Raw genomic sequence first — 25,865 nt, forward strand, 5'->3', positions numbered from 1 at the left:
TTGTCTATTTAGGCTTAGAAATAGGCCTGGATGACAAAGCTACGGTTTAGGAGTTTGATTTCCCTCCATTTCCTTCCTTTTTGGTGTGTTTTATTTTATCAACTTGGTTTCTCGACTTTGTCATCATCAAGTGGGTATTTCTAAAATTTCCACCATATTTTCATCCATCTTCTGAGCTTTCTAACCATATAATTTTTTTAAAATTTGAACAACAATAACATATTATTATTGAATTTCTTTTACGAGTGTCTCCATAGTTCTCACAGACATACGTGCACCATTTTTTTAATACCTTTTGATATAATTATCCAAATTTAAAAGAAATTATATATTATTGTAGTGAACTTGATTCTTTACAATTTAAAAAAAAAAATTGAATTTTCAATTTTTTTAGTGCAACTTATGCTTCGTGCATGAACAGGTACCTAATTTTCAGGATGTGCTCAATCAAAAAAATCATAAAAAAACAAATACTCAACAAAAAATATCAAAAAAATACACATCTTCTAGTGCTCACTCTTAACTATTTTTTTGCCAAAGGGTTTGTCAAAATACTAAATCTAAATATGACTTTTTTGATGCGCACGTTAGACACTATGTTATGTTTTTCTGAAAAAATCAAGGTCTATTTTTCGTGCGCAAAGGATTTAACCCCCTTAATATTATCCAATTTTGAAAAAGTTTAGTAGTTTAGAAACTAGATTCAGAGTACTACAATATTGGTTTTTTTATTATCTTCATATTTTGAGTGGATGGCATTCAAATTTTGCCTCCAAATTTAGGTTCACCTGATTTCAGAAAAAAATTGTCCACTTATACCCCCCTTTTTGACCACCATCTTTGTGCACTTACCAAGCATAATCAATCTCTATTATAGCTCAATTGAATAATCATCATAGCTTGATCATTTATATCATTAGCTTAATTAGCCTCTTGGATCAATCTAGCATAATCAATCTCATCTAGCTTGCATATCATATCATTTTAAATCCTCCATCTAGGTGTAGTCAAGTCACTGGGATTACTTATCCAGATCTGAGAGAAAATCCATACTCACATCTCTTAGGAGGTGATATGTCACTTTTTCATGGTTTATCTTTCATTTGATTTCAATTTTCTAACTATTCTTTTTATGATCTATTGAGTGTTTGTGTTGCAGCTGCAGGTACCCTACTTCACACACATGATATTTTGGTGCCCACCGTGGGACAGGAAATCTAATTTCTTGACCTCTTTCATCATCAAATCTTCAATCTCACAGGTTTCTGGTCGGGCCTATTCCAGAATCTCATACGAGTACCTTTGTAGTACCGTATGAGTTTCTTTGTGTTCTATTAAGGGTATATGAGAATACTCGTACGAATTTCTGCTTCTGTGTTTACAAAACAGATTGCATTTTAAGTGTTTTTCATGCTGAAATTTGATATTACTAATGCTAACCCTGGTATGTTTGTGATTTTTCTAGTAGCCTAACTAGTTTTTTTAGGATGATTGTCGAAGATTACGCTTTCCAAAGATTCATTTCTTCAAAACAACATGATTACTAATGTATTTGTTTTACAGGTTGCCTAAATAAAAATCAACAAGGCTTTGTGTATTCTTAAGTTTTCTAGGCACACTTATTTTGCTAATGGTGAATGAACATCTTGTTTTCTATGCTTGAAAAGTTGTCTAGGTAGGAGAGTATGCTCTTGTCTATTTGGACAATCGAAAATCCCAACCCTTGAAGTGCTTCTATGTTTGAGATTTGAATACCTTTTGGGGGCCTGTCACAGTGGGCAAAAGTAATCACCCTGTGAGAATGACCCAAGTGAGTATAGCTAGACCTAAGATTTTTGACTCACTCTAAAAAATAGGCCTCTTAGGATTAAAGTCTCAGAGGATGGGATTATTTGAGTTTTTTCTTTTGAGATCTCTCATATCATACATTTAGTAGGGCCTTGCAGTCTCAAGAATACTTGCATGACTACTTCTTGTTTCGGTACCTTGTTAGGCTATAGGCCTCAATCACGCTTGCACGACTGCAAGGGGTAATTCCAAATGAAAATCCTTACTACGAACCCTGAAATAGAAACTTCCCAATTCACCTCTGAAAGGAGGATAATCTTTGTGCAAGAGAGATAGTAACTCTCCCAAGACACTTGCCATATTATGCCCCCATTAGCATTTGGAGTCGCATAATATGATGTTGACAATCCATTGCATGAGACTCAGCAATCGTATTCTGATTAGCTATTGGGTGTTAGAGTATTCGGGTATTTACTTGATTAATTAAACATTATTTGTTTAATTATTTAAGTTCCCTTTATCTCTTTTATACTTAAGCTAACTTTAGGTGCATATAATTAATTATTTTAATTAATTATTATGTGCAAACCTAGGTTTTCCCTTTTAGGGTTTCTTGACCTATTAAAGGTTGAGTTCTTTCTTTTCATTGTATGAAGAAGGATTATTATTGACAATACATTTTGGAGATTATTGAGCTCTCATCTTTTGGAGCATATTTTTCCTGTGTATTCTTTCCTTCTGTGATTTGCTTCATTGCTTCTCCTTGTAACAGGTTTTTCAGCTTGTAGAGATTATTTGGGCTCCTGTGGTGTTGTATTTTCTCAACTCTACAGCTACCTGTTCTTGTTTTGAGAATTTTGCTTTGGAAGCAGATCTGGGGTTTCAGGAAATTTTTTTATGTACCTAGGGTTTGACCTTTTTTCTGAGCACTTTGGGCCTAAACGGACCTCACCATTGTGCTTAGAAGTCCCAAAAACCCCTATGGTCATATAAAATTCAACCTATTTTGGTTCCTGAGCCTCTAGGTGAATTTTTTTCTCAAATCCAGGCTGTAGGACTCTGGCACGCAGATCAAGAAAAAAAATTTGAAAAAAAAATATTTTGCCTTTTTACAGCATGCAGGCCAAATTTTGATTTTTTATTAAAAAAAATTTCAAAAAAATCAAAAAAGGGGTGAGAAAAAAAAAGGGTTTAAAAAATTTTGTTGTTTTGCAAAATTTTTTGGGGGGGGGTTCCCATGGTATGCAAGGTACCATGGGGCCCCGGCCCCTACCATAGTCCTATAGGCCTTGGGCCTCACGCTACTGGCTCCTAGCCCCCGCCGGCTCGGCCACCTTTCAACCCCCTTTGGCGACAGTGCTGCTCCCGTCGGTCGCTGCAACCTCCGGCTACCTCTAGCTCCCTGACCGCCACTGGAACCCTGGTCACCGCTACTTCCCGGCTGCTGCTGCAGCACCGCCACCACCGTAGCTCACCTCCACCCAACTCCAGCCACCGCTCAGCTCCCAACCCCCTCCGGCCCGGCCACCTGTCGGCTCCCTACGTTCCCCAATGGCCACTGAGCAGCCCTTCCGACATCACCTCTCCCCGCCGACCCGACCCTCTCTGGCGGCCATGCACCGCCACCAGCAGCCTCTTGCCAACCGCCGCCAACGCCGCCTGCTGACCCCGCCACCCCAGTGGCCACTGCCCGGGCCAGCCTCCTCTGCCACCCGACCTCCGCACTGTCGGCTTCCACCGCCCGACCCGACCTCCGCCGCCGCCCGGCCACCCCGCCCCCGGCTTCCGCCACCTGACCTCACCTCCTCCGCCACCTGACCACATAGCTCTGCTCTGCCTAGCCCTCGGGAAGGCTCCGCCTAGCCACCTGGCCACCACCAGGAAGCCACTAGAGCACCACTGGAGCGCCGCTCCCTAGCCTCCTCCACCCAAACAAGCCACCAGACCTCTTTTTTGACATTTTTCAGGGGGGGTTTGGTTTTTTGGCTCTTTCTTGGGCATACGGAGTCATTTTTTTGAAAACGAATAGGTGTCGGAAAGCTAGTTCTGAGGCTGACCTCATGGTGTTGGTAATTTTTTCCAATTTTTCTATTTGTCTATTTTTTTTCCAGTCAAAGTGAGGTCTAGTTTTTGCACTCCGAGAGCCATAGAATGAGCATCCGAACTCAGTTTTTCAAAAATTTTATATTTTTGGAAAGCCTATGATGTGTAATTTCTAGCCATCTAAGTTTTATTTCTAAATTCTGCTCCATGCATATTTTATTCGATTTTTTTATTTTTCAGCACTCTAGTGGATATCGTGGTTGTTTCAGGTCCTGGGTTCTCTTCTCTGAGTAGGATGTCTCTATTTTGGTTCACGTTTCTATTTCCAGTATTCTTATCATTGTAGTTTGTATTTATGCAAACACACTGAGATAAAGTGCCATCATGCATTGTTTACTTGGAATCTTGCATATCTTGTGTCTTGTTGTACATGCACTATTGATCAAGTGCCATGAGGGGGTTGATGTTTTACTTGTCTCAACACCTTTGATGTTCTTGGTTCTTCGTCATGTAGTTTTTTTTTGGCTGTCCTTTTCAGTGTTCCTGTCCCTCTCCCACTTCCACATTATGGGGAGGGTTATCCTGTTGGTTCTAATGCTTCCATGGTTCGATTGATCAACTCTTCAAGCTTTGGTTTCTCATGCCATCTGTATTTTCGATTTCAATTGTTTGCCTTCTGATTTGAGTAGTGTCATTTGAGGGTACTCATACAGATTATAGTCTTCTCTACCTAGTCATGTTCTATTTTAGTGGAGGTTCTTCAGATCAGCAGTTTCTCAGAGACAGAGTTTGTAGGTTCTTCATGCTTCAGTGGTGTTCTTTTCCATCTCTTTTTGGAGTAGAGTTTTGTTCCCATGTGGTTTTCTCTATTTCTCTAGTTCATAGAGATTTCATTGTATTTGGGTATCTGATCAGGCCTTGTTGTCAGGACCCATCTATCATGCTTTCAGTAGCTATTCTAGGTTTTAGCTTCTCCCTAAGTCTAGCTTAAGGGGGGGTGTTAGAGTATTCGGGTATTTACTTGATTAATTAAACATTATTTGTTTAATTATTTAAGTTCCCTTTATCTCTTTTACACATAAGCTAACTTTAGGTGCATATAATTAATTATTATGTGCAAACCTAGGTTTTCCCTTTTAGGGTTTCTTGACCTATTAAAGGTTGAGTTCTTTCTTTTCATTGTATGAAGAAGGATTATTATTGACAATACATTTTAGAGATTATTGAGCTCTCATCTTTTGGAGCATATTTTTTCTATGTATTCTTTCCTTCTATGATTTGCTTCATTGCTTCTCCTTGTAACAGGTTTTTTAGCTTACAAAGATTATTTGGGCTCCTGTGGTGTTGTATTTTCTCAACTCCTATACTGGCTATGTACCTAAGTTTACAAGAAAAGGTTTTCTCTATCAGCCAACTTCCTTAGGATTTAGCGTGTTGTGCTTGAGGTCACTTATCATATCAAGTGTATGTTGTGTTTTCATCCATGAAACATGAACTTAGACATCTAAAAACTGGAAAATAGAATCAAAACATCAAACATCATTGATCAAAAATTTGTCCAAGTAAAAAACTTTCTATTTGTCCTTAGTCGTACAAGCTTTCTAGTTTTTCATACGAGAAAGCTAGTTTATCATCTAGTTCTGTGGGAATTGTCATACAATTTTATTTAGAAGAAGCCTTTTGTTATCATTTGTCATCTGGTTTTGTGGGAAGTGGCATACAAAAATATGCATTTTTCATATGGGTCTGTCTAAATTGTCATCTGGGACTGTGTAAATTGTCGTACAAATTTCTATCTATGTTTGTCCAGAGCTATCCTATTGCATGTCTTTTTAAGATCTATCATGTTTGATTGGTCAATTTACAGTGAGCATAAACACCTAATATGTGTCATTTTATGCTTAGATTGTCTTCTTGGTTCACTAGGTCAAGTTATCTTCTATTAAATCGGATTCTAGAACTAGACACCTCAAGATTTTCAAGTATTCACCTTCAAAAAGTTCAAGATCTAAACATCTCAAAGTGCATTATCACTCTCTTTGATAAGTTGGTCACTTAAAACATAGTTTCTCATTAGAACCTATCATCCTCTATCATGAAACAACAACATTTGGTCAAGATAATCTTGTCCCACATCATAGGATATATAATTCCTAACTTGGTTTTATCAAAATCATCATCATTGCACTCCAAACTAAGATCGAAAAAATTAAAAACTTTCCAATACTTGAATTATCTTTTTTTCATGTCATATCACTCTATCATATCTACATTGACAGTTGGTCACTTATCGAAATACCTTTTAGACAATTGAATCCCTGCACAATATTCAATACAAGTGTATGCTCATTTTAACTAGAGTGCAGAGATGCAAGATTGAAGAAATAGAAATAGAAACATTCGAAATAGCTAAAGATAATAGAAACATGGCATACCAAAGTAAAATAAAAGAAGATGTAATAGGTCAACATATCAGAGAAATCAAACAAGTCTAAAATCCAAATCCAACTGTGTCAAAACCTCACAAGGATTCAAAGGCATCTCAAAAGAAAGGAGGCTCTATTATACAGCTCTTAAAGAGATCCCTAAGGGATTTTTTTGAGGAAGATCAAAATCGCACACCTATGTCTAGCAATGGCTCATCCCCCCATAAGAAAATTGACTCTCCAAAGGCATCTATTCCTACACCTCTTCAAAACTTGCAAGAACCTTCCATAGCATCCTCACCAAACAATACACCCAAGGATGAAGTTCCCCAAGGGATATCCAAGATTGTCATCGAACCTATTTCAGAGGATCATATTCAAAGCCCATCTCCTTCATATCTAAGCATTGATTTGTTGCAGCATCCCCATAATACTCCCTTGAAAATTGAATTCCTCATTCATAAAACACTCATTAAATGTGTCCTAACAGATGGGGGAGTTGGCTTAAACATTTTCTCTTTGAGTCTTGTTCGTACTCTAGGTTAATCAAAAGATGTAGTTGATCCCCCAAAAAAGATCACCATCAAAACATATGAGGAAGAAGGGCGTTCCTCCAAAGGAATTGCGATATTACCCATCAGAGTGGGACCTTTGTGAAAAGACACAACATGCTGAGTCCTAGACTTGGATTTATCATACAACATACTCTTGGGAAGACTCTAGATACAAGACATATAGGCTATTCCATCAACATATCATTAGTGCTTGAAGTTTCCATACAATGGGTAGGAAATCATGATCTTAACAGACTCAAATCCATTACAATGTTGTAGTAATTTGAAACCAGCCCTAGAAGTTATTGTTCCACATAACAGAGAGGCATCATCTTGAAGAACACAATCTTAGGGAAAATCATTTGCCTCAATTTTGTCAAGTAGGGAAAATTCAAATGCATTTAAGAAATCTAGGGAAAGGAGAATTTCAATATCACAATTATAACTCTCTCCTAAGTCCTATGAAAAACCATCAAACTCTTAGAAACAACCCATTGTGAAAAATATTCCTATATTGGATGTAACATTTATCAGTGTTGGGACACTATCAGAAGAAACAGAAGGCAAATATGTACTACAAACAAAGAAAAGGAAGGAAGGTATTCTAGAACCAATCCAACCTCATACTCACCAGGCTACAGACAAATCTGGCTTAGGGTATGGACAAGTTACTCTACCAAAGGGCACATCTTCTAGCCAACAACAAGATGAACATGATAATAGACATGAGAAACTTGCAATTGAAAGGGAAGAAGAAGATGTAGGTGTCGATGTATTTCATTTGTATGGAAGGAAAATTTTAGGAACTTGATCACTTGAAACAGAATCACATTTGGTTGACTTGAACTTAATCGAGGACGATCAGGAGCTTCTTGTGAAAGGTCATTCTAATGAGAGTATCATTCTAGACATTGTAATGCACATTGAAAGCTCTGACATCTCTACCATGACCCCAAATATCTTTGAAACAATTCAACCTGAGGATCCTTTACCCTTAATCCATCCTGAACTTATTAACTAGGAAAATAAAAGATATAATTCCATCAATACCTTTCCTAATGACCATGCCATATCCTTATATCTTAATGAAATCGAACCCACAACAAATTTCACCAAGAATTTTAACAATGCATCTTCCAGTCAAGTGGGTGCCAAATATCCTAGTTGCAAAAGTGATAATAAAGAAAACAATATCAGGTCTTATGATGAAAACCATTTATTGGCAACATTAGACCGTGAAAAAGTAAAAATAAAGGATGCATCTAATGATGAAAATCTCCTTGAGGAGCCGGAAGATGGGAGATTTGACACCTTACCTGAATACTATAAAGAGAGGTCATCTATCCTGATAGAACCAACAGAAGCAGTTACCATTGGCACAACTGATCTACATCAAGAAACATCTCTATCAGAACAAGAAAGGCAAAAATATATGGACTTCTTCAAACGATGGAAAATCAATTTTGAGTGCTCATATGTAGATATTTTAGGGTTAGATCCATATCTTATAATACATCACTTGAATATTAGTCCAGGAGTAGACATCAATAATGGAACACAACATGGATCAGGAGAAGGCATTCTTTTCATCACACCACAAGGTCATACAATCCCAAAGGCATACAAATTAAGCTTTCCATGCACCAACAACATAGTTGAATATGAAGCTTTGGTCACAGGTATCAAAATGGCCATAGAGTGGAACATTACACAACTACAGGTTTTTGGAGACTCTTAGCTCGTCATCAATCAAATCAATGACGATTTTCAAAAAAGGGAGGAAAAGCTAATGCTTTAAAAGATGGTTGATGATGTCAAGAAATACTTTGTCGAAATAAATTTTGAGCGGATTTCAAGGATTGAAAACAAAGTAGCAGACACCATGACAACACTTACTTCTCTACTTCAAACATATGAAAATCAAGAGCGTTTTGAATTCCTGGTGGAAGAGTTGTTTTACCCTACTCATAATTGTCCTGATTCCCACATTATATGTCACCTTGTTGGGAATGATTCCTCCCACTATGGCCAAAATTATACATACCTAAAAGATAATATCCTCCCTCCTGACTTGTCAAAGAACCAAACGATAAACTTTATTCGCCAATCCTCCCATTATACTCTTGTTGCAGATACTCTTTTCAAACAAGGTCTGAACGATACTCTCTTAATATGTCTCGAGCAAGAATAATTTGAGAAGGCCTTAAATAGAGTCCATAATGGAATTTGTGGCACTCATTCAAGTGGTCTTACCCTTTCAAAAAAATGTCATACGCTTGGGCTATTATTGGCCAACTATGGAATGAGATTCTTTCCAGATAGCAAAAACATGCAAAAAATATCAAATCCATGGAAATATGATTCATCCACTAGCACAAGAACTTCATTATTTGGAAACATCTTGGCCTTTCTACCAATGGGGTCTTGATCTAGTAGGAAAGATAAATCCTTCTTCATCCAATGGTCACAAATTCATCCTTGTAGCTACATAATATTTTACAAAGTGGATTGAGACAGTACCTGTCACAAATATCACTGGAAAATAAATTGTTGCATTTATCTTGAACTACATCATATGTCGCTATGGGATACCCATGACCATTATCATTGATAATGGGTGACCTTTCAAGATCAAGGATGTATAAGAGCTATGTGAGAAATTCAAGATCCAACACAAATTTTCCACACCCTACTATCCCAAGGGATTGGGTAAGAAGAAGCATCAAACAAAACTATTCTAAAAATTCTCAAAAAGACAGTGAATGATGCTGGTAGAGATTGGCATATTCAATTGAACCCTACTCTATGGGCCTACCGTACTAGTATCCATACACCAACAGGCACCACACCTTTCTCTCTTGTCTATGGATCAAAATCAATACTGCTAATAGAAGTAGACATACGTTCTCTATGAGTATCATTAAAAGACCATCTCAAATGAAGAACAATGAGTGTCTAGACTGCAAGAGCTAGAATTGATCCATGAATGAAGACAAAAATCCTTTGATCATTTAATGGTGTATCAACAAACAATGTGTCGTAGGTATTTTTACAAGGTCAAACCTATTGGTATTATGGATGTGTTGCATTAGTTTTGTCATTGATGTCAACACTTATCCTTCTAGAGATCTACTTTGTTGATTTGGCACTATGGTTATATTGGTTTACTATTCAACCGAAACATTATGTTCATCGGCAAGGTTAGTGACTTATGCACAGTCACCGATATATGCTCACTGATAGGTTAAATGGTTCAACGACACTAATGATGACTTGTTATCATCTAGAGATCACTTGATTATGTCGAAGACATGGTTTGGATATTTGGTTTTGGTGTTTTGGTTATTGGTCTAATCGGGTTGACATATTTGCTATTACCGGTAGATAGGTCTAGGTTATGGACGGGTATACGTTATCTATTCCAGATCAGCACAACATGTTATGGAGATGATTTATTATTGGTTATTGTATTGAGACCGACATCTTGTATTGCATCAAGACTTATTTTTTAATTGATTTGAATGTAATATTCTTAGTGAGCGAACCTTAGTATTTTGTCTTAGGTTTTGTATAAATATAAGATCTCATTTGTGAGATGAGGATATATGATCATGGTATGGTATTGTATGTGTGAATATTGAAGATCATATGAGAAGATCATAGAGAGAATCAAGAAGACATCATTTGAAGGTTCAAGGAAGGTTTAAAGGTGTTTATTAGAGCTTAAATCAGTACTAAATCCAGCATTGCAGATGCACTTTGAAGCAGTACATTATTCTAGGATTTAACCATCCTACCATAGTCATTGTGACTCCTATTTGAGCAGTGTGCTCTTAGCGGTTGGCCTTTCTACATGTGTAGACCCCTTTTGTATACACATACTATCTACAATAGTATCATCTGATTGTGGGTAAGGTTTCCCACCATGGTTTTTCCCCTTATAGGGTTTCCTCATCAAAATATTTGTGTTATGTGTTGTGGATGTTGTTTCTCTTTTTGTTTCATGCATTAAGTTTCACCGGTATTGATATACACTGTTAATCTGTTTAACCGACATTAAGATTGGTTTACTGGTATTAAGTATTAATTTGAAGTAATTTATAATTGGGATGAAATTCATCGACAACTGATTCACCCCCCCCCCCCCCCCCCCCCTCTCTCAGTTGTCCTTCCAGTTCCTAACAATTGTTATCAGAGCTAAGTCCACTTTTTGTAGAAGTCTAACAACTTGAGGAGATCCTATGGCAAGTAACATTTTCAGGAAGGGCGGTCTGAAACTTGATGGAACTAACTATGGTATATGGAAGATGAGAATGGAGACACATCTGAATTGCATTGGAAGATATATATGGGAAGTTACTAAGAATGGCTATGTTGGTCCTACTTGAAATAAACCTAATCCACTGACATTGGCTAAGGACATGGTAAATGATTGCAAAGCAAGAGAAGCACTTCTGAGCGCATTATTAGATCAAAAACTCATGGGATTATTAGATTGATCTACTGCTAAAGCTATTTGGGACAAATTGGAAACATTGAATGAAGGAGATACCACTGTCAAAATTGTAAAACGGGAATGTTATCGGGTCATGTATGAAAATTTGAAAATGGAAGAAGATGAAAGAATTTTTGCTTTTATGGAAAGAGTTAATGAAATTGTTTTGGGAATACAATGTTGTGGAGGATCCTCAAGTGAAGATGAAATTGTTTCTAAAGTTTTAAGAGCTTTGCCACCAGTTTACGAAATTAAAGTAACTGCTATTAATGAATTGAGAACAATGCCTAATACATCAGTTTCTGGAGATATCTTGGTTGGAAAACTTTCAGCATTTGAGCTTGAGGAATTTGGTCCTGTTGCTATAGTTAAGACTGATTTAGCCTTCAAAGCATCATCATCTGCATCATCATCATCATCATCATCTAATTGGGAAGCACTTTATGAAAAATAACTTGAAGATATCAAGAGGGAAAATGAAGAAATGGAAGAACTTGAAGCACTATTTGCAAGGAAAATGCCTAAAGGTCCAATTGGAAGTAAGTATGAAGGTAAAGAACCATTTAAATGTTTTAATTGCAATAAAGTTGGTCACATAACATCTATATGTCCTAGTAGACATGCAAGATTGAGAGAGGAAGATAAAAGATCATATAAGCCTAACCCTGAATATTAGAGATGCAGATTTAAGAAGAATAGAGATAAATCATGTTACTATGCTGATGAAGGAGTTACAGATGATTCTAATGAAGAACCGGCAGATAATTGATCGGCATTTGTTGCAATAAAATAATATTAACTGACACCTACTGTCCCACTGTTAGAGCAGGACCTGGCACCTAAAATTGAAGAAAAAGATGAATGGATCATTGATAGAGGATGTTCACATCATATGAATGGTGATAAAAGTTTGAAGCATAATCTTTTGAGTGTTGGTCAATTAGTTGAAAAGGGATTTTAGTTACTATTCAAGAATGGAAAATGCAAAATCAAAAACAAAACTAGATTGGAGATTGCAACCAGTAATCAGACTAAAGGTAATATCTTTCATTTGAATAACAGTGATAAGACATGTTTGACTACATATATTGATGAAAGTTGGTTATGGCATAAGAGACTCTATCATGTAAATTTTGATTGCATTGTAAAGATTAGTTCAACTAAGGCTGTAAGCGATTTACCTAAGATTGTGAAACCTCATAATTCGGTATGTAAGGAATGTCAAATGGGAAAGCAAGTTATAACAACTGTTAAGAGTATTTCTGAGAAATCAAATAATGTTATTGATTTAATTCATACTGACTTGTGTGGTTCGACAAGAAAAGTAGTGTACAAGGAGATAGATATTTTATGCTAATTATTGATTATTATTCTAGAATGTGTTGGGTTACTTTTCTCAGGGAGAAATCAAAAGCTTTTGGAAAATTCAAGTTATTCAAGGCAATGGTAGAGAATAAAACTATGAATGGAATCAAAAGACAACTATCAGCACCCCGAACACCTCAACAGAATGGAATTGTGGAAAGGAAGAACAAAACTATTCTGGAAGCAGCTAGAAGCATGATATTGGAAGTTAATCTACCTCACATGTACTGGAGAAAAGCAATAAATAGAACAGTTTACACTTTCAACGAAGTTCACATCAAAAGGTGAAACCGGTAAGACCCCTTATGAACTATGGTTTGGTAATACTCCTACTCTTAAATATTTCAGAATATTTGGAAGCAAATGCTATATTATGAGAGATGAGTATGTTGGTAATTTGATCCTAGAAGTGATGAAGGAATATTTCTTGGTTATTCATCTAAGAGCAAGGCATATAGATGTTTCAATAAAAGATTGCAGAAGATCATTGAAAGTGCTAATGTGAAGATAGATGAACACTTTAGAGGAAATTCAAGGTCTGTAGATTTGGAAGCGGTAGTTGAGATGATCATAACTGAACCAATACAGATTGCACTGGTACAGAATGTGGATCCAGTCACACCAGCATCATCAAATAATTCTACAGTGACTGAAGAACAGCAAAAAGTGAATAAACCCAGGTATCTAAGACTGAATCACTTAGAAAATCAAATAATTGGGAATAAGTATCAAGGTGTTATGACAAGAAGAAAATTGGTAAATGAAGAGGTATGTTTAATATCTCAAGTTGAACCAGCATCTGTTATTGAAGCATGTCAAGAGGAACATTGGATAAAAGAAATGGAAGATGAATTAGAACAAATTGAAAAGAACAATATATGGACATTAGTTCCCCGACCTAAAGACAAAAATGTAATTGGAACTAAATAAGTATTTAGAAATAAACTTAATTAAGATGGTAAGGTAACCAGGAACAAAGAAATATTAGTTTGTAAAGGATATTCACAGAACGAGGGAATTGATTATAATGAAACCTTTGCACCGGTAGCTAGAATTGAGGCAGTTAGATTATTTATTGCATTTGTAGCTCATAAAAACTATAAAGTATATCAGATGGATGTAAAATATGCAATTCTGAATGGTGATCTTGAAGAGGAAGTTTACATTGAACAACTTGATGGATTTTCATTGAGAAATGATAAAGATATGGTTTGCAGATTAAGGAAAGCTTTGTATGGATTGAAACAAGCTCCTAGAGCTTGGTATGCTAGATTGGACAAATATCTTTTGAAGCTTGGTTACACCAAAGGTAATGCTGACATCAACTTATATTACAAAGTGACTAATGATGACATCTTGGTTATCAAAGTTTTTGTTGATGATATCATTTTTGGAGGAGAAGATGGATTGTGTAAGGACTTTGCTAACAAGATGCAGGAAGAATTTGAAATGTCTATGATTGGTGAGATAAAATTATTCTTAGGATTGCAGATTTCACAAACTGATAAAGGTATATTCATATGTCAAACAAAATACTTGAAGGAACTACTAAAGAAATTTGGTATGGAAAACTCTAAACCGGTAAGTACTCCTATGACTACAACTGATAAATTGACATTAAAGGATGCTTTAGGTCCTGTTAATCCAACAAGATACAAATCTTTGATTGGAGGTCTATAGTATTTGACACAAACCAAACCTGATATAATGAATGCAGTATGTATTGTTTCAAGGTTTCAGAGTAATCCTAAAGAAAATCATGAATCAATAGTAAAAAAGATTTTTCGGTATCTACAAGGCACAACAAATCTTGGTTTATGGTATCCTAAAGATGAAAATTTTGATTTATGTGCATACACCGATGCAAGTTGGCCAGGAGATGTAGATGACATAGAGAGTACCACTGATGGTGCATTCTTTCTTGGTAGCAGATTGATTTCATGGATAAGCGAGAAGTAGAGTTGTACATCATTATCAACAGTAGAATCAAAATATGTTGTAGCAACAACTAATTGTACGAATTAAGCAAATGTTGAAGGACATAAAGGTAAAATGAAAAGAACCAGTAATCATTTATTGTGATAATTCAAGAGCAATTGATATATCGAAGAATCCGGTATTTCACTCTAAGACTAAGCATGTTTCTATCAAATATAATTTTCTGAAACAGAATGTTGAAGCAAATGAAGTAAAATTGGTTTATGTGAATACTAAAGAGCAGATTGCAGATATCTTTAAAAAGCCTTTGCCTAAGGAAACCTTTGAATATCTCAGAGAGAAGCTTGGGGTAATACCCTCACCGGCAGAGACTTAGATGATTGGAGATTGGCATCAAACCGACAGAAACTAATAGAGAAATCTTTTTCTGACTTTGATGGAGGAGAGCTACTTCTCAGGGGGAGTAGTTGGTTGTATGTACTGGTATTTTAACTACTTTGGCATTTGATGTCAAAGGGGGAGAGATATCTATGGAAAAACATTATTCATTGGGGGAGAAGATATACTCTTTGTATTTTGGTTTTGATTTCTAGCATTGATCTATTCTAGAGATTGTTGGTTTTTGGTTTCTGGCATTTTGCTTTGGCACTTAGATTTTTTTCCATCTAGTGTTTCCATCAATGCCAAAGGGGAAGATTTTTGGTATTATGGATGTGTTGCATTAGTTTTTTCATTGATGTCAACACTTATCCTTCTGGAGATCTACTTTGTTGATTTCACACTATGGTTATATTGGTTTACTGTTCAACCGACACATTGTGTTCATCGGCAAGGTTAGTGACTTATGCACAGTCACCGGTATATGCTCACCGGTAGGTTATATGGTTCACCGACACTAATGATGACTTGTTATCATCTAGAGATCACTTGATTATGTTGGAGACATGGTTTGGATACTTGGTTTTGGTGTTTTGGTTATTGGTCTAATCAGGTTGACATATTTGTTGTTACCGGTAGATAGGTTTAGGTTATGGACCAGTATATGTTATCTATTCTAGATCAGCACAACATGTTATGGAGATAATTTATTATTGGTTATTGTATTGAGGCCGACATCTTGTATCACATCAAGACTTATTTTGTAATTGATTTGAATGTAATACTCTTAGTGAGCCGACCTTAGTATTTTGTCTTAGGTATTGTATAAATGTAAGATCTCATTTGTGAGATGAGGATATATGATCATGGTATGGTATTGTATGTGTGAATATAGAAGATTATACGAGCAGATCATAAAGTGAATCAAGAAGACATCATGTGAAGGTTCAAGGAAGGTTTAAAGGTGTTTATCAGAGCTTAAACTGGTACTGAATCCAACATTGCAGATGCACTTTGAAGTAGTACATTATTCTAGGATTTAACCATCCCATTGTAGTCATTGCGACTCCTATTTGAGCAGTGTGCTCTTGGCAGTTGGCCTTTCTACATGTGCAGACCCCATTTGTATACACATATTATTTGCAATAGTATCATCTGATTGTGGGTAAGGTTTCCCACTATGGTTTTTCCCCTTACAGGGTTTCCACATCAAAATCTTTGTGTTATGTGTTGTGGATGTGATTTCTCTTTCTATTTCATGCAATAAGTTTCACCAGTATTGGTATACACTGCTAATCTGTTAAACTGACATTAAGATTGGTTTATCGGTATTAAGTATTAAGTTGAAGTAATTTATAATTGGGATGAAATTCATTGACAACTGGTTAACCCCCCCCTCTTAGTTTTCCTTCCGGTTCCTAACAAAACCACGAGCCTTTCAAGTTGGAGAACTAGTACTAAAGGAAAATCCACGCAACAAAGCATATCGAGAAAAGAAAGGGAAGTTTGAACCAAACTAGTTAGGTCCGTGTGTGGTCACAACAGTATTTGAGTTAGGAGCATATCAACTATCAATACAGGATGGTGATCAGCTCGAGGAACCCATCAATAGCATGCATCTGAAGAAGTTTTATGTCTAAAAAAGGCAAAAAAAACCAAAAATAGTGAAAAAGCAGAAAAATCCAAAAATAGTGAAAAAGAAGAAAAATCCAAAAATAGTGAAAAACCAGAAAAATCCAAAAACAATGAAAAAGACGAAAAATCCAAAAACAGTGAAAAAGTAGAAAAATCCAAGGAAAGTGAAATATTAGAAAATACAAAAACAACGAAAAAAAAATCAAATATGAGAAACAGTGCAATAAAAACAGATGGTGAAAACCTGGCAACAGGCGCTATCTGTCAGCTAGCTCTTCCATCTATTAGTTCATGCATCCTTCTGCTTGAATTCATTTCCCATCAGTGCTGTCCATATCCATAGTGAAGCCTTTGTACATATGCAAGCATCACAACTGGTTTCTCACCATGGTTTGGATCATTGGGTATATCATCATAAATTTGTTTCTGGGCTTGGGGCAAAATCCTGCACGTAGCTGAGGGCGAAATTTTTGATTGTTTTGACCTTAATCAAATAGGTATAGAAATAATGAGGCAACTCTTGTCAAGCGAAACTGAGCTACATTCAACGTTGAACACGAGATAAAATTATCAACCATCAACCTATCACATGTCAGTCTAAGCACGACACACATTTCAATGGCTGATATCTTTTGGATAATTCTTTTAACACTTTGGTTAAACTTTAATATCTTGATTTTTGCTATCATGATTTCTGAGTGACTTTAGGATGTCTTTGACTAGAGGAACAAGGAAGGAACATGATATTTTTCTTGTCTGCTATCTATAAATTAATCATTAATATGTGCAAATTTATCTCAAGACTTGATCATCCGAGTATCATCAAAGACATTTCCGATTTGCATATAGAAATGGTTAATACTGTCTGTTTTACGCAAGCAACACTCAGGTCATCTTGGTTTAATTATACCTCGATGCTTGTGCTAACTTGCAATATCAAAATCCAGGAAAGCAGTGCTCAGGTCATCGTGGTTCAATTATACCATCAATGTTTGCACTCACTTCCCACATTTTAAAAAGCTCAATGATGACAAAACGCAATAACCCAGTGACTAGTCCGATCGTAGCTTTTCATTTCATTTGCATTTAGCTTTAATGGGATCACAAAATATCATCTTATCCAAGACCAAATCTATCACAGGAATCATCAATGTATCATCATAGGTGTATACACAATGAGAATGATGACTCATCTCTCTCCAGATATTGTCGACCCAACACAAATCTTATGCTACTCCCTTGAATGTACCAAAATCTACATATCTGAATATTCTTGCAACATAATATCAACAAACTGTCAGTTCTTTATCGAATCAATTTTATCACTTCTATCAATCGATCTCATCTGATCCATCCTATCATGTCTTATTAGGAGGTATTTTTCCTGAAACCAAACGTTTTGATCAGGTCTTATACAAGATATATCGTTCCTAAAACCAGACGTTGTGATCATCTTAGTCTTATACAGAAGGTCTCCTTCTTGAAACCAGACTAGATCTAGATCTTATCAATCTAATCAATCTTATCAATTCAATCAAGCTTTATCAAGTATCAACATCATCAAAATGAGATTATTCTTTGAATCAACACGTCATCACACCTTGCTTCAAAGAGGGGCAAAATGTATACAACTAAAAAATGGTCTGAAGATAATTAATTAAATAAGCAATTATTAAATTAATCCCCCTTCCTAATTTAATTGAATTCATTAGCAATTTGATTAAATTCTCTCATTCATGTACTTATTAATAAATCTAAGGATTTATTTAATAGGTTCATTTCAATAGTCCCCTTTGATTAATTAATCTAAATTAGTTAATCCTCCCTCCCATCTAATTCATTATTTTAAGCCCCTAATTAATTTCAAAAAAACAATTTATGAGTTGTTAAAAGTTAATTAGCATTCTCCTATTATTTGAATTTTCAAATTCAAATTACCCACATGCCTCCTAACTTCTAACCACATAACCTAATCCATTCCACCTAATCTTGGGTTTAACTAACCCTATCCTATCTTGCACATCGTAACCTCCTATGGGTTGGATATCCTTCCCTTGAGACATATGGCACTTATGCCACATGTCTCCTCCCTTGGACACTTTCCCTCTTATGAGCAAGGCTCCTTGACACTTTTCACCATAGAGATGGCAAGTGTCCTTCCCTCTAGCCTCTTCTCCAACCTCCTCCAATTTCACCCTTAATATCTTTAGACTCAATCTTGATTCAATCTTGACCGTTAATTCCTCCCACCTCACCCCTACCTTTGGAAATCCTATAAATATCCCCCCTTTCGGAGCACAAAGGATCCCATCTCATATCATTTTAGGCATTGTTACTATAGGCATATTCATTCTAGCATATCATTTAAGAATTATTATCATAGGCAATTGCATCTTAGATCTAGTTTAGTTTGATCGTATTCTTGCATAATTGTTGAATCATATAGCATAATCAATCTCTATTCTAGCTTAATTGCATCACCATCATAGCTTAATCATGCATATCATTATCTTAATTAGCCTCTTGGATCAATCTAGCATAATCAATGTCATCTAGCTTGCATATCATATCATTTTAAATCCTCTGTCTAGGTGTTGTCGACTCATTGGGATTGCTTATCTAGATCCGAGAGCAAATTCACACTCACATCTCGTAGGAGGCGATAGGTCTCTTTGTCATGGTTTATCTTTTGTTTGATTTCAATTTGCTAGCCATGGTTGTAATGATCTATTGAGTGTTTGTGTTGCAGCTGCAGGTACCCTAGTTCACACACACGACAATAATAATAAACTAAATTATTATTATTATGTATATTGGTATACATACATACATATAAAAAAATCATAAATCATTCTATTGGTGTAATTATCATTCATGATTATGTTTATCTCACCAAAGCTATCATCATTAATAGGATCATAGTGGCCGTATCATTCCTGTAGGTGGTAAGCCCTAATCTCCACCACTTTATACTTCCATCTTCTAATTTTCAGATTTGATTTGGGGTGTTTCATAACAAAATTCACTAAATTTGATTAGTTTTCTATTTCATGTGTGATTGCATTTCTTTTGAGTTACATTTAGCAAAATCATGTGTTCGATAGCGGCTTCTTTCACTATGTGCTACTTACTTTCATTACCCCTAGAGACATACAAGGGCAGCCAAGGTTATACGCCATTCATCATAATTTTTATTTGCATGCAGAGTAAACTTCGACAATAATTTTCATCCGCACCATTGAACGGGAATGTTAGGTTTTTTTTTGTTTGGAAAATCATTAAAATATTTTATGTTTTGTATATCAAGTAAAGCAGTCCTAAATGAATTTTAATGTAGTGGGTAAATATGATTAAATCCTTTCTCCGCACTAGAGGAATTGAGGCTACATCGCTATAAAGTCTTGATTTATATCCAAAACATGTTAACTAATTGTTCACTTTTTTCTAACTTTTGTTTATTGAATTGTTTAATCTGCTAGGGCATTTTTTTACTCCTTTAAGATAACTTACCATTGCACTATGCACTTGTTAATTTACAAGTGTTATAGAGCTCAAGTTCTCAAGGAATTTTCATTTATATGTGTTTCATTCCTAGCTTACAGAAAAGATAAAAATTAATAATATATCTTGAATCTCCTTGGCACGTCATGTTAAGACGATAATCAAAACTAGAGTCTTTGTACTGTGAAAGTGATTCATTTATATCCCCCACCAAAGGACAGCCGTCGACCATAACGATAAAGCATGCAATAACTGCAATCAACTCTAACCGCTTTGGAAGATATGTTTCCTCTAGAGCACCAATTTCAATCACTCGATCAATGCCAATATTGGCATCACAAAACATATTTTGATTAAATCTTAACACCGCTCCATCCACTGCTCTTCCAATCATATCCATTTTCTGTGGTACACTCTGAAATAAAAGAAAAAATATTCTCAGTTCGAGCAATATAAGTGTTTTTCATGCACAGATCATTTAAAACAGCTTACTATAATATAGTGCAAAACAAAACTGAAGTTCCACAATGAGCATCAATCTCTCAAATATAAAGATCAACAATGAGACACTAAAAATTATTTATAAAAAAACTAAAGTGAATTTAGAAATTTGCGTTATATTAGAATTCAATAATGGAAAATCAAATTAAATGTCCATTTGAAATTAAGACTAAAATTTCTATAATAAAAAGTCCATACTTTAAACAATTAAACTCGACCTCTCAAAGTCAATAACAAAGTAAAACAGCACCCCTATTAAAAAATGATATTTATGATTGCTTATTTACAATGGAGTATTAGAATCATTACCTTCAAATTATGAATGCAATTCCGTATAACTGTGTTACTGCAATAACGAAGTTTCATATATTCTGATGCATGCAACTCTGGTACTTTCTGCAGCTTCCCACAGGAGTCAATGACAATTTTCTCCAGGCAGCTGACTTTGCAAAGACTTGGCAAATCCTCAAGCTTAGGGCACTGTGCGATAATCAGCTCTGTAAGCTTTGTCAGATCACCGGTAACTGCTACTCTTTGCAAATCTCTGCATCTTTGTGCAGAGAGGCTGATGAGTGCTTTTGGCAATATAATGTTCTCTAGCTTCTCACACGAGTCGATCTCTATTTTCTCCAAACTGCTCCCTCTGCCAAGATTTGGCAACTCCTCAAGATTAGGGCAGTGTGCAATAATCATCTGTGTAAGGTTTGTAGGATCACCGGCAACTGCTACTCTTTGCAAACCTCTGCAACTTCGTACACACACGCTGATGAGTGTTGTTGGCAATTCAATGGTCTCTATCTTCTCACAGAAGCTAATTCCAATTTGCTCCAGGCAGCCGACTCTCCAAAGACTTGGCAACTCCTCAAGCTCAGGGCACTTTTCAATGTACAACAGTGTAAGCTTTGTAAGATCACCGGTAACTACTATTCTTTGCAAACATCTGCATCTTCGTACAAACAGGCTGACGAGTGTCGCTGGCAATATAATGTTCTTTAGCTTCCCACAAGAGTCAATGACAATTTTCTCCAAGCAGCTAACCCTGCAAAGACTTGGCAATTCCTCCAACTCAGGACACTCTTCTATAATCAATCTTGTAAGCATTATAAGATCCCCCGTAACTGCTACTCTTTGCAAATCTCTGCATCTTCGTGCAGACAGGCTAGTGAGTGTTGTTGGCAATGTAATGTTCTTTAGCTTCCCACAAGAGTCAATCACAATTTGCTCCATACAGCTCACTCTGCAAAGACTTGGCAACTCTTCAAGCTTAGGGCAGTATGCAATAATCAGCCGTGTCAGATTTGTAAGATCACCGGTAGCTGTTACTCTTTGCAAACCTATGCAACTTCGTGCAGACAGGCTGATGAGTGTCGTTGGCAATGTAATGTTCTCTCGCTTTTCACAGCAGTCAATCTCTATTTTCTCCAAGCAACTCGATCTGGAAGGACTTGGTAACTCCTCAAGCTGAGAACAATCATTAATGTACTGCTTTGGAAGATCACCAGTTCCTGCTACTCTTTGCAAATCTCTGCAGGTTTGTACAGACAGCTTGATGACTATTGTTGACAATGTAATGTTATTTAGCTTCCCACAAGGGTCAATCACAATTTGCTCCAAACAGCTCACTCTGCAAAGACTTGGCAACTCTTCAAGCATAGGACAATGTGCAATAATCAGCCGTGTAAGCTTTGTACGATCGCCAGTTCCTGCTATTCTTTGCAAAGCTCTGCACATTTGTACACACAACTCGATGACTGTTGTTGGCAATGTAATGTTCCTTACCATCTCACAGGAGGAAATCTCAATTTGCTTCAAGCAACTCACTCTGGGAAGTATTGGCAACTCCTCAAGCTTAGGGCAGTGTGCAATAATCAGCCTCGTAAGCTTTGTAAGCTCACCAGTACCTGCTACTCTTTGCAAATCTTTGCATGTTTGTACATCCGGTCGACGACTGATGTTGGGAAGCTAATATTCTTTAGCTTCTTACAGAAATAAATATAAATTTGCTCCAAGCAGCTTACTCTGGAAAGACTTGACAACTCCTCAAGCTGAGAACAATTATAAATGTACAACTTTGTAAGCTTTGTAATATCAACTCTTTGCAAATCTCTACAACTTGTTATAGACAGCCTGGTCGCTGCCATTGGCAACGCAATATTCTCCAGCTTCTTACAGGAGTAAGTCTCAATTTTCTCCAACCTGGTGGCAGCCATTGGCAACGTAATATTCTCTAGCTTCTTACAGGAGTGAATCTCAATTTGCTCCAAGCAGCTGAGTCTGGCAAGACTTGGCAGCTCCTCAAGCTCAGGACAACCTTTGATGTACAAGCATATTAGTTTTGTAAGATCTGGTATCCCTGACACTCTCTCCAAATTTGAACAAAACACAGTATTCAATTCTAAAAGCTTTGAAAGATCAGGTGTTAGTGACAATCTTTTCAATTTTTTACAGTCTGTAATCTCAAGAAAATTCAATGTCCTTATCCTTGCCAAATCCACTTCAATAAGATCTTCCATTTGAGAAATTTTGAGAGATTGTAGACGTTGACAGCAATTGCCAGTAATTAAAATCTTCGTTACAAGATTACGGCCTTTAATCTCAAAACTTTCGAATCCACTCATTATTGTTCTAGACCACCCCTCATTAGTCAAAGCCACTTCCATCTCCCAAGGTAGTTTGAAATCATAGATAACTAAGGACTTAAAAGTAGTCCTGTCTGAAGTATCACTGGATGCCAGGTCCCCTGTTAATTCCAAGCCCATCACATTTAAACTATGGAGATTCATTCCTATAGATCCCAATAAAGACCAAATATCCATTTGAAATTCCTTAGCATGTAAAACTACCTTTTCCATATTATTTGATTTTCCCGACAAATCTGGAAACTCTTCCAGAAAAGTTTTACCAATATGCAACTCTTTTAAATGAGAGGGGGCCTGATAATCAAAATAATTTATTACAAAACTTTGGTTGTACCCAAAAGCCAAGACAGTATCGTAATATAATTCACAACAGAGTATACGATTAATGAAGACTTGATTTTCGATGGAGAAAGACACAATACCTGCATATGACTCTGCCACAGTCTTTGGAAACATCCACCGTTGATTCTTAAATACAACAAGTTTTGAAGAGGAATCCATGAAGGAATGCTTGTCTTTATAGCTGAATTCAAGTGATCTTGAGGCCAGTTCGGGTATTGAAGCTGAAGCCATAGCAGAGGAGTATCAGAACTGTCTTCAGACTCCCTTATAAAGTATATAATTTGACACTCCATGGATTCATCCGAAATGGTGTGGAAACACCTGCCCTTGGTTTGAGCTAAGATGTTGTGGAATCCCTTTAATTCCTGCATTCACAGAATGTAGCATACATGTGTAGTAGTAAGAATTTTGAAATTTAAATATCAATAAGAAACGGGAATTTGGAGGAGAGCCAAGCATACCAGAGATTTAAGATCTTGGGGATGCCACACACGACGAGGATTGCTCAGTTCATTTGCCATCTCTCTTCCTAAGTCCCGCAGGTGGTCATGCATTCTGAAAACAACTCCGTCCCGACCAGATTTCGATTTCCAATCCAGGAAAGGCCGATCCCTTAAGTAAACTTCCTCCAGAAGACATTTATCTTTTAGTGTTTCCAAAGCATGATGAGAGCACCATCCAGAACCCTCCCATATGGTCATGGCCATACTCTTTGATTGGCCGATGAAAAAGCATGCTACATCTATGAAAATTTGTTTCTCTTCATTATGTAATGAATCAAAGCTTATCTTCAGCCTCTTCTTTACATCTGTGGGCAGCGTCTTACTGACTCTTTTCAATTCTTCCCTCCAATATCGTGGATCTTTACCAGAAACGTGCCGGCCCAGAACTTGAAGAGACAGAGGCAAGCCTCCACACTTGTTTACGAAGGTCTCCACTAGATCTTCGTATCCACTACACGGATGGGATTGGCGAAAAGCATACCAGCAAAACAGCTCCTTCCCATCTTCTCTATCCAATCCTTTTAATTGATAAACATTCGCAATTCCTGCAGTTGCAAGGACCCCTACATCACGGGTTGTAATAATCACCAGCTTATTATTATACTTATTTAATATATCTAGGGCTATTAGAGCATCTAACTGTTCCACATGATCGATGTTATCTAAACAAATTATGAAACTCAAAGACCCGCTCCTTTCAAAACGATCCTTCAGACAGCTTGTCCCTTCCTCAAGACTTCGAAATCTGTGATCTTCATCGAAGAGTTCTTTGAGCAGTGTACTTTGCAAACTAGGAAATTCAGCCTTGGCAGAGGCTTCCGGAACGTCAAACAGAAAACATGCTCTTGTGTATTCTGATCTCTTTTGGTTAAACAACTCCTTGGAAAGAGTCGTCTTTCCAACCCCACCCATACCGGAAATGCCAACGACATTAACCTTCTCTTTTGCTGCTCCACTCATTCCGCACTGGCTCTCAAATTCTTGAACAAGATGACGAAGGCACTTCCTTTCAAAACCCTTTACAAGCTTCTGAAGTCCTACTGGATGTTTCGCAACATACAAATGTTTTGTCCTCTTTACTTCTTTTTCGACAGCGGACACTATTTCCTTGCAGTCACTGGAACTGGAAGAGAATTTTTTTTGAGTTAACCTGTTTTGTAAGACAAAAAAAATACCAGAAATAGATTTGTCTCAGTTAAATTGAAAATAGGCAATAGGCAGAAAACTTGCTTTGGATCCTTGAACTCGTAGCCTGTAGTACATGAAACTGATTGAAGGGCTTCCTTCCACTCGCTGATCTTCTCGGTATATCTGCCCTTCTCTTCATATTTAAGAAATGCACCAGCATACACCCCTTTTTCGATATGACGGAGTTCCCAGGGTTCCATTTGATAAAAGAGGGGAATAATCTTAGCTCTACTCTGTAACATGAGAACCAGCTCGGTCAGACACCAAGGGGAATGTGCATATCCTTTGGAAAAGATGGCTAAGTGTACCGAAGCAGAATGGATGGCAGTCTCAATAGTAGAAGGAAAAGAAGTTCCAAGTTCTTTCTCTTCGGAATCCAGAAATGCCCGTATTCCCAGCTGCTCAAGTGAGCTGTAAAGCTGATTAGCCAAAGTTTGTTTGACATCGGGGCCTCTGTGGTTGATGAACACATCGAAGAGTCTGAAAGATTCTTCCACTTTTCTCCTTTTGTTGGGAGGTTCAATTCCAGAGAAAGCGTTGTGTTGGTCTGATAAGGATGTAGAAGCCAT

The 25,865-nt window shown here is 36.7% G+C and overlaps 1 protein-coding gene across 1 annotated transcript; it reads right to left on the reverse strand.

Moving 5' to 3' along the window:
- Positions 1 to 3,099: 3,099 nt before the first annotated feature.
- Positions 3,100 to 25,865, reverse strand: LOC131856373 (disease resistance protein Roq1-like). Its single transcript, XM_059208139.1, has 8 exons — positions 25,339 to 25,865; positions 24,067 to 25,258; positions 23,686 to 23,970; positions 22,643 to 23,557; positions 20,934 to 22,586; positions 20,306 to 20,538; positions 3,370 to 3,655; positions 3,100 to 3,327 (listed from the first exon to the last, which is right to left on the reverse strand). The coding sequence occupies exons 1-8, from the start codon at positions 25,863 to 25,865 to the stop codon at positions 3,100 to 3,102; spliced, it is 5,319 nt and encodes a 1,772-aa protein (XP_059064122.1).

Source organism: Cryptomeria japonica, chromosome 7 (genome assembly GCF_030272615.1).
Source record: "Cryptomeria japonica chromosome 7, Sugi_1.0, whole genome shotgun sequence".
In the NCBI taxonomy this organism is placed as follows: Eukaryota; Viridiplantae; Streptophyta; class Pinopsida; order Cupressales; family Cupressaceae; genus Cryptomeria; species Cryptomeria japonica.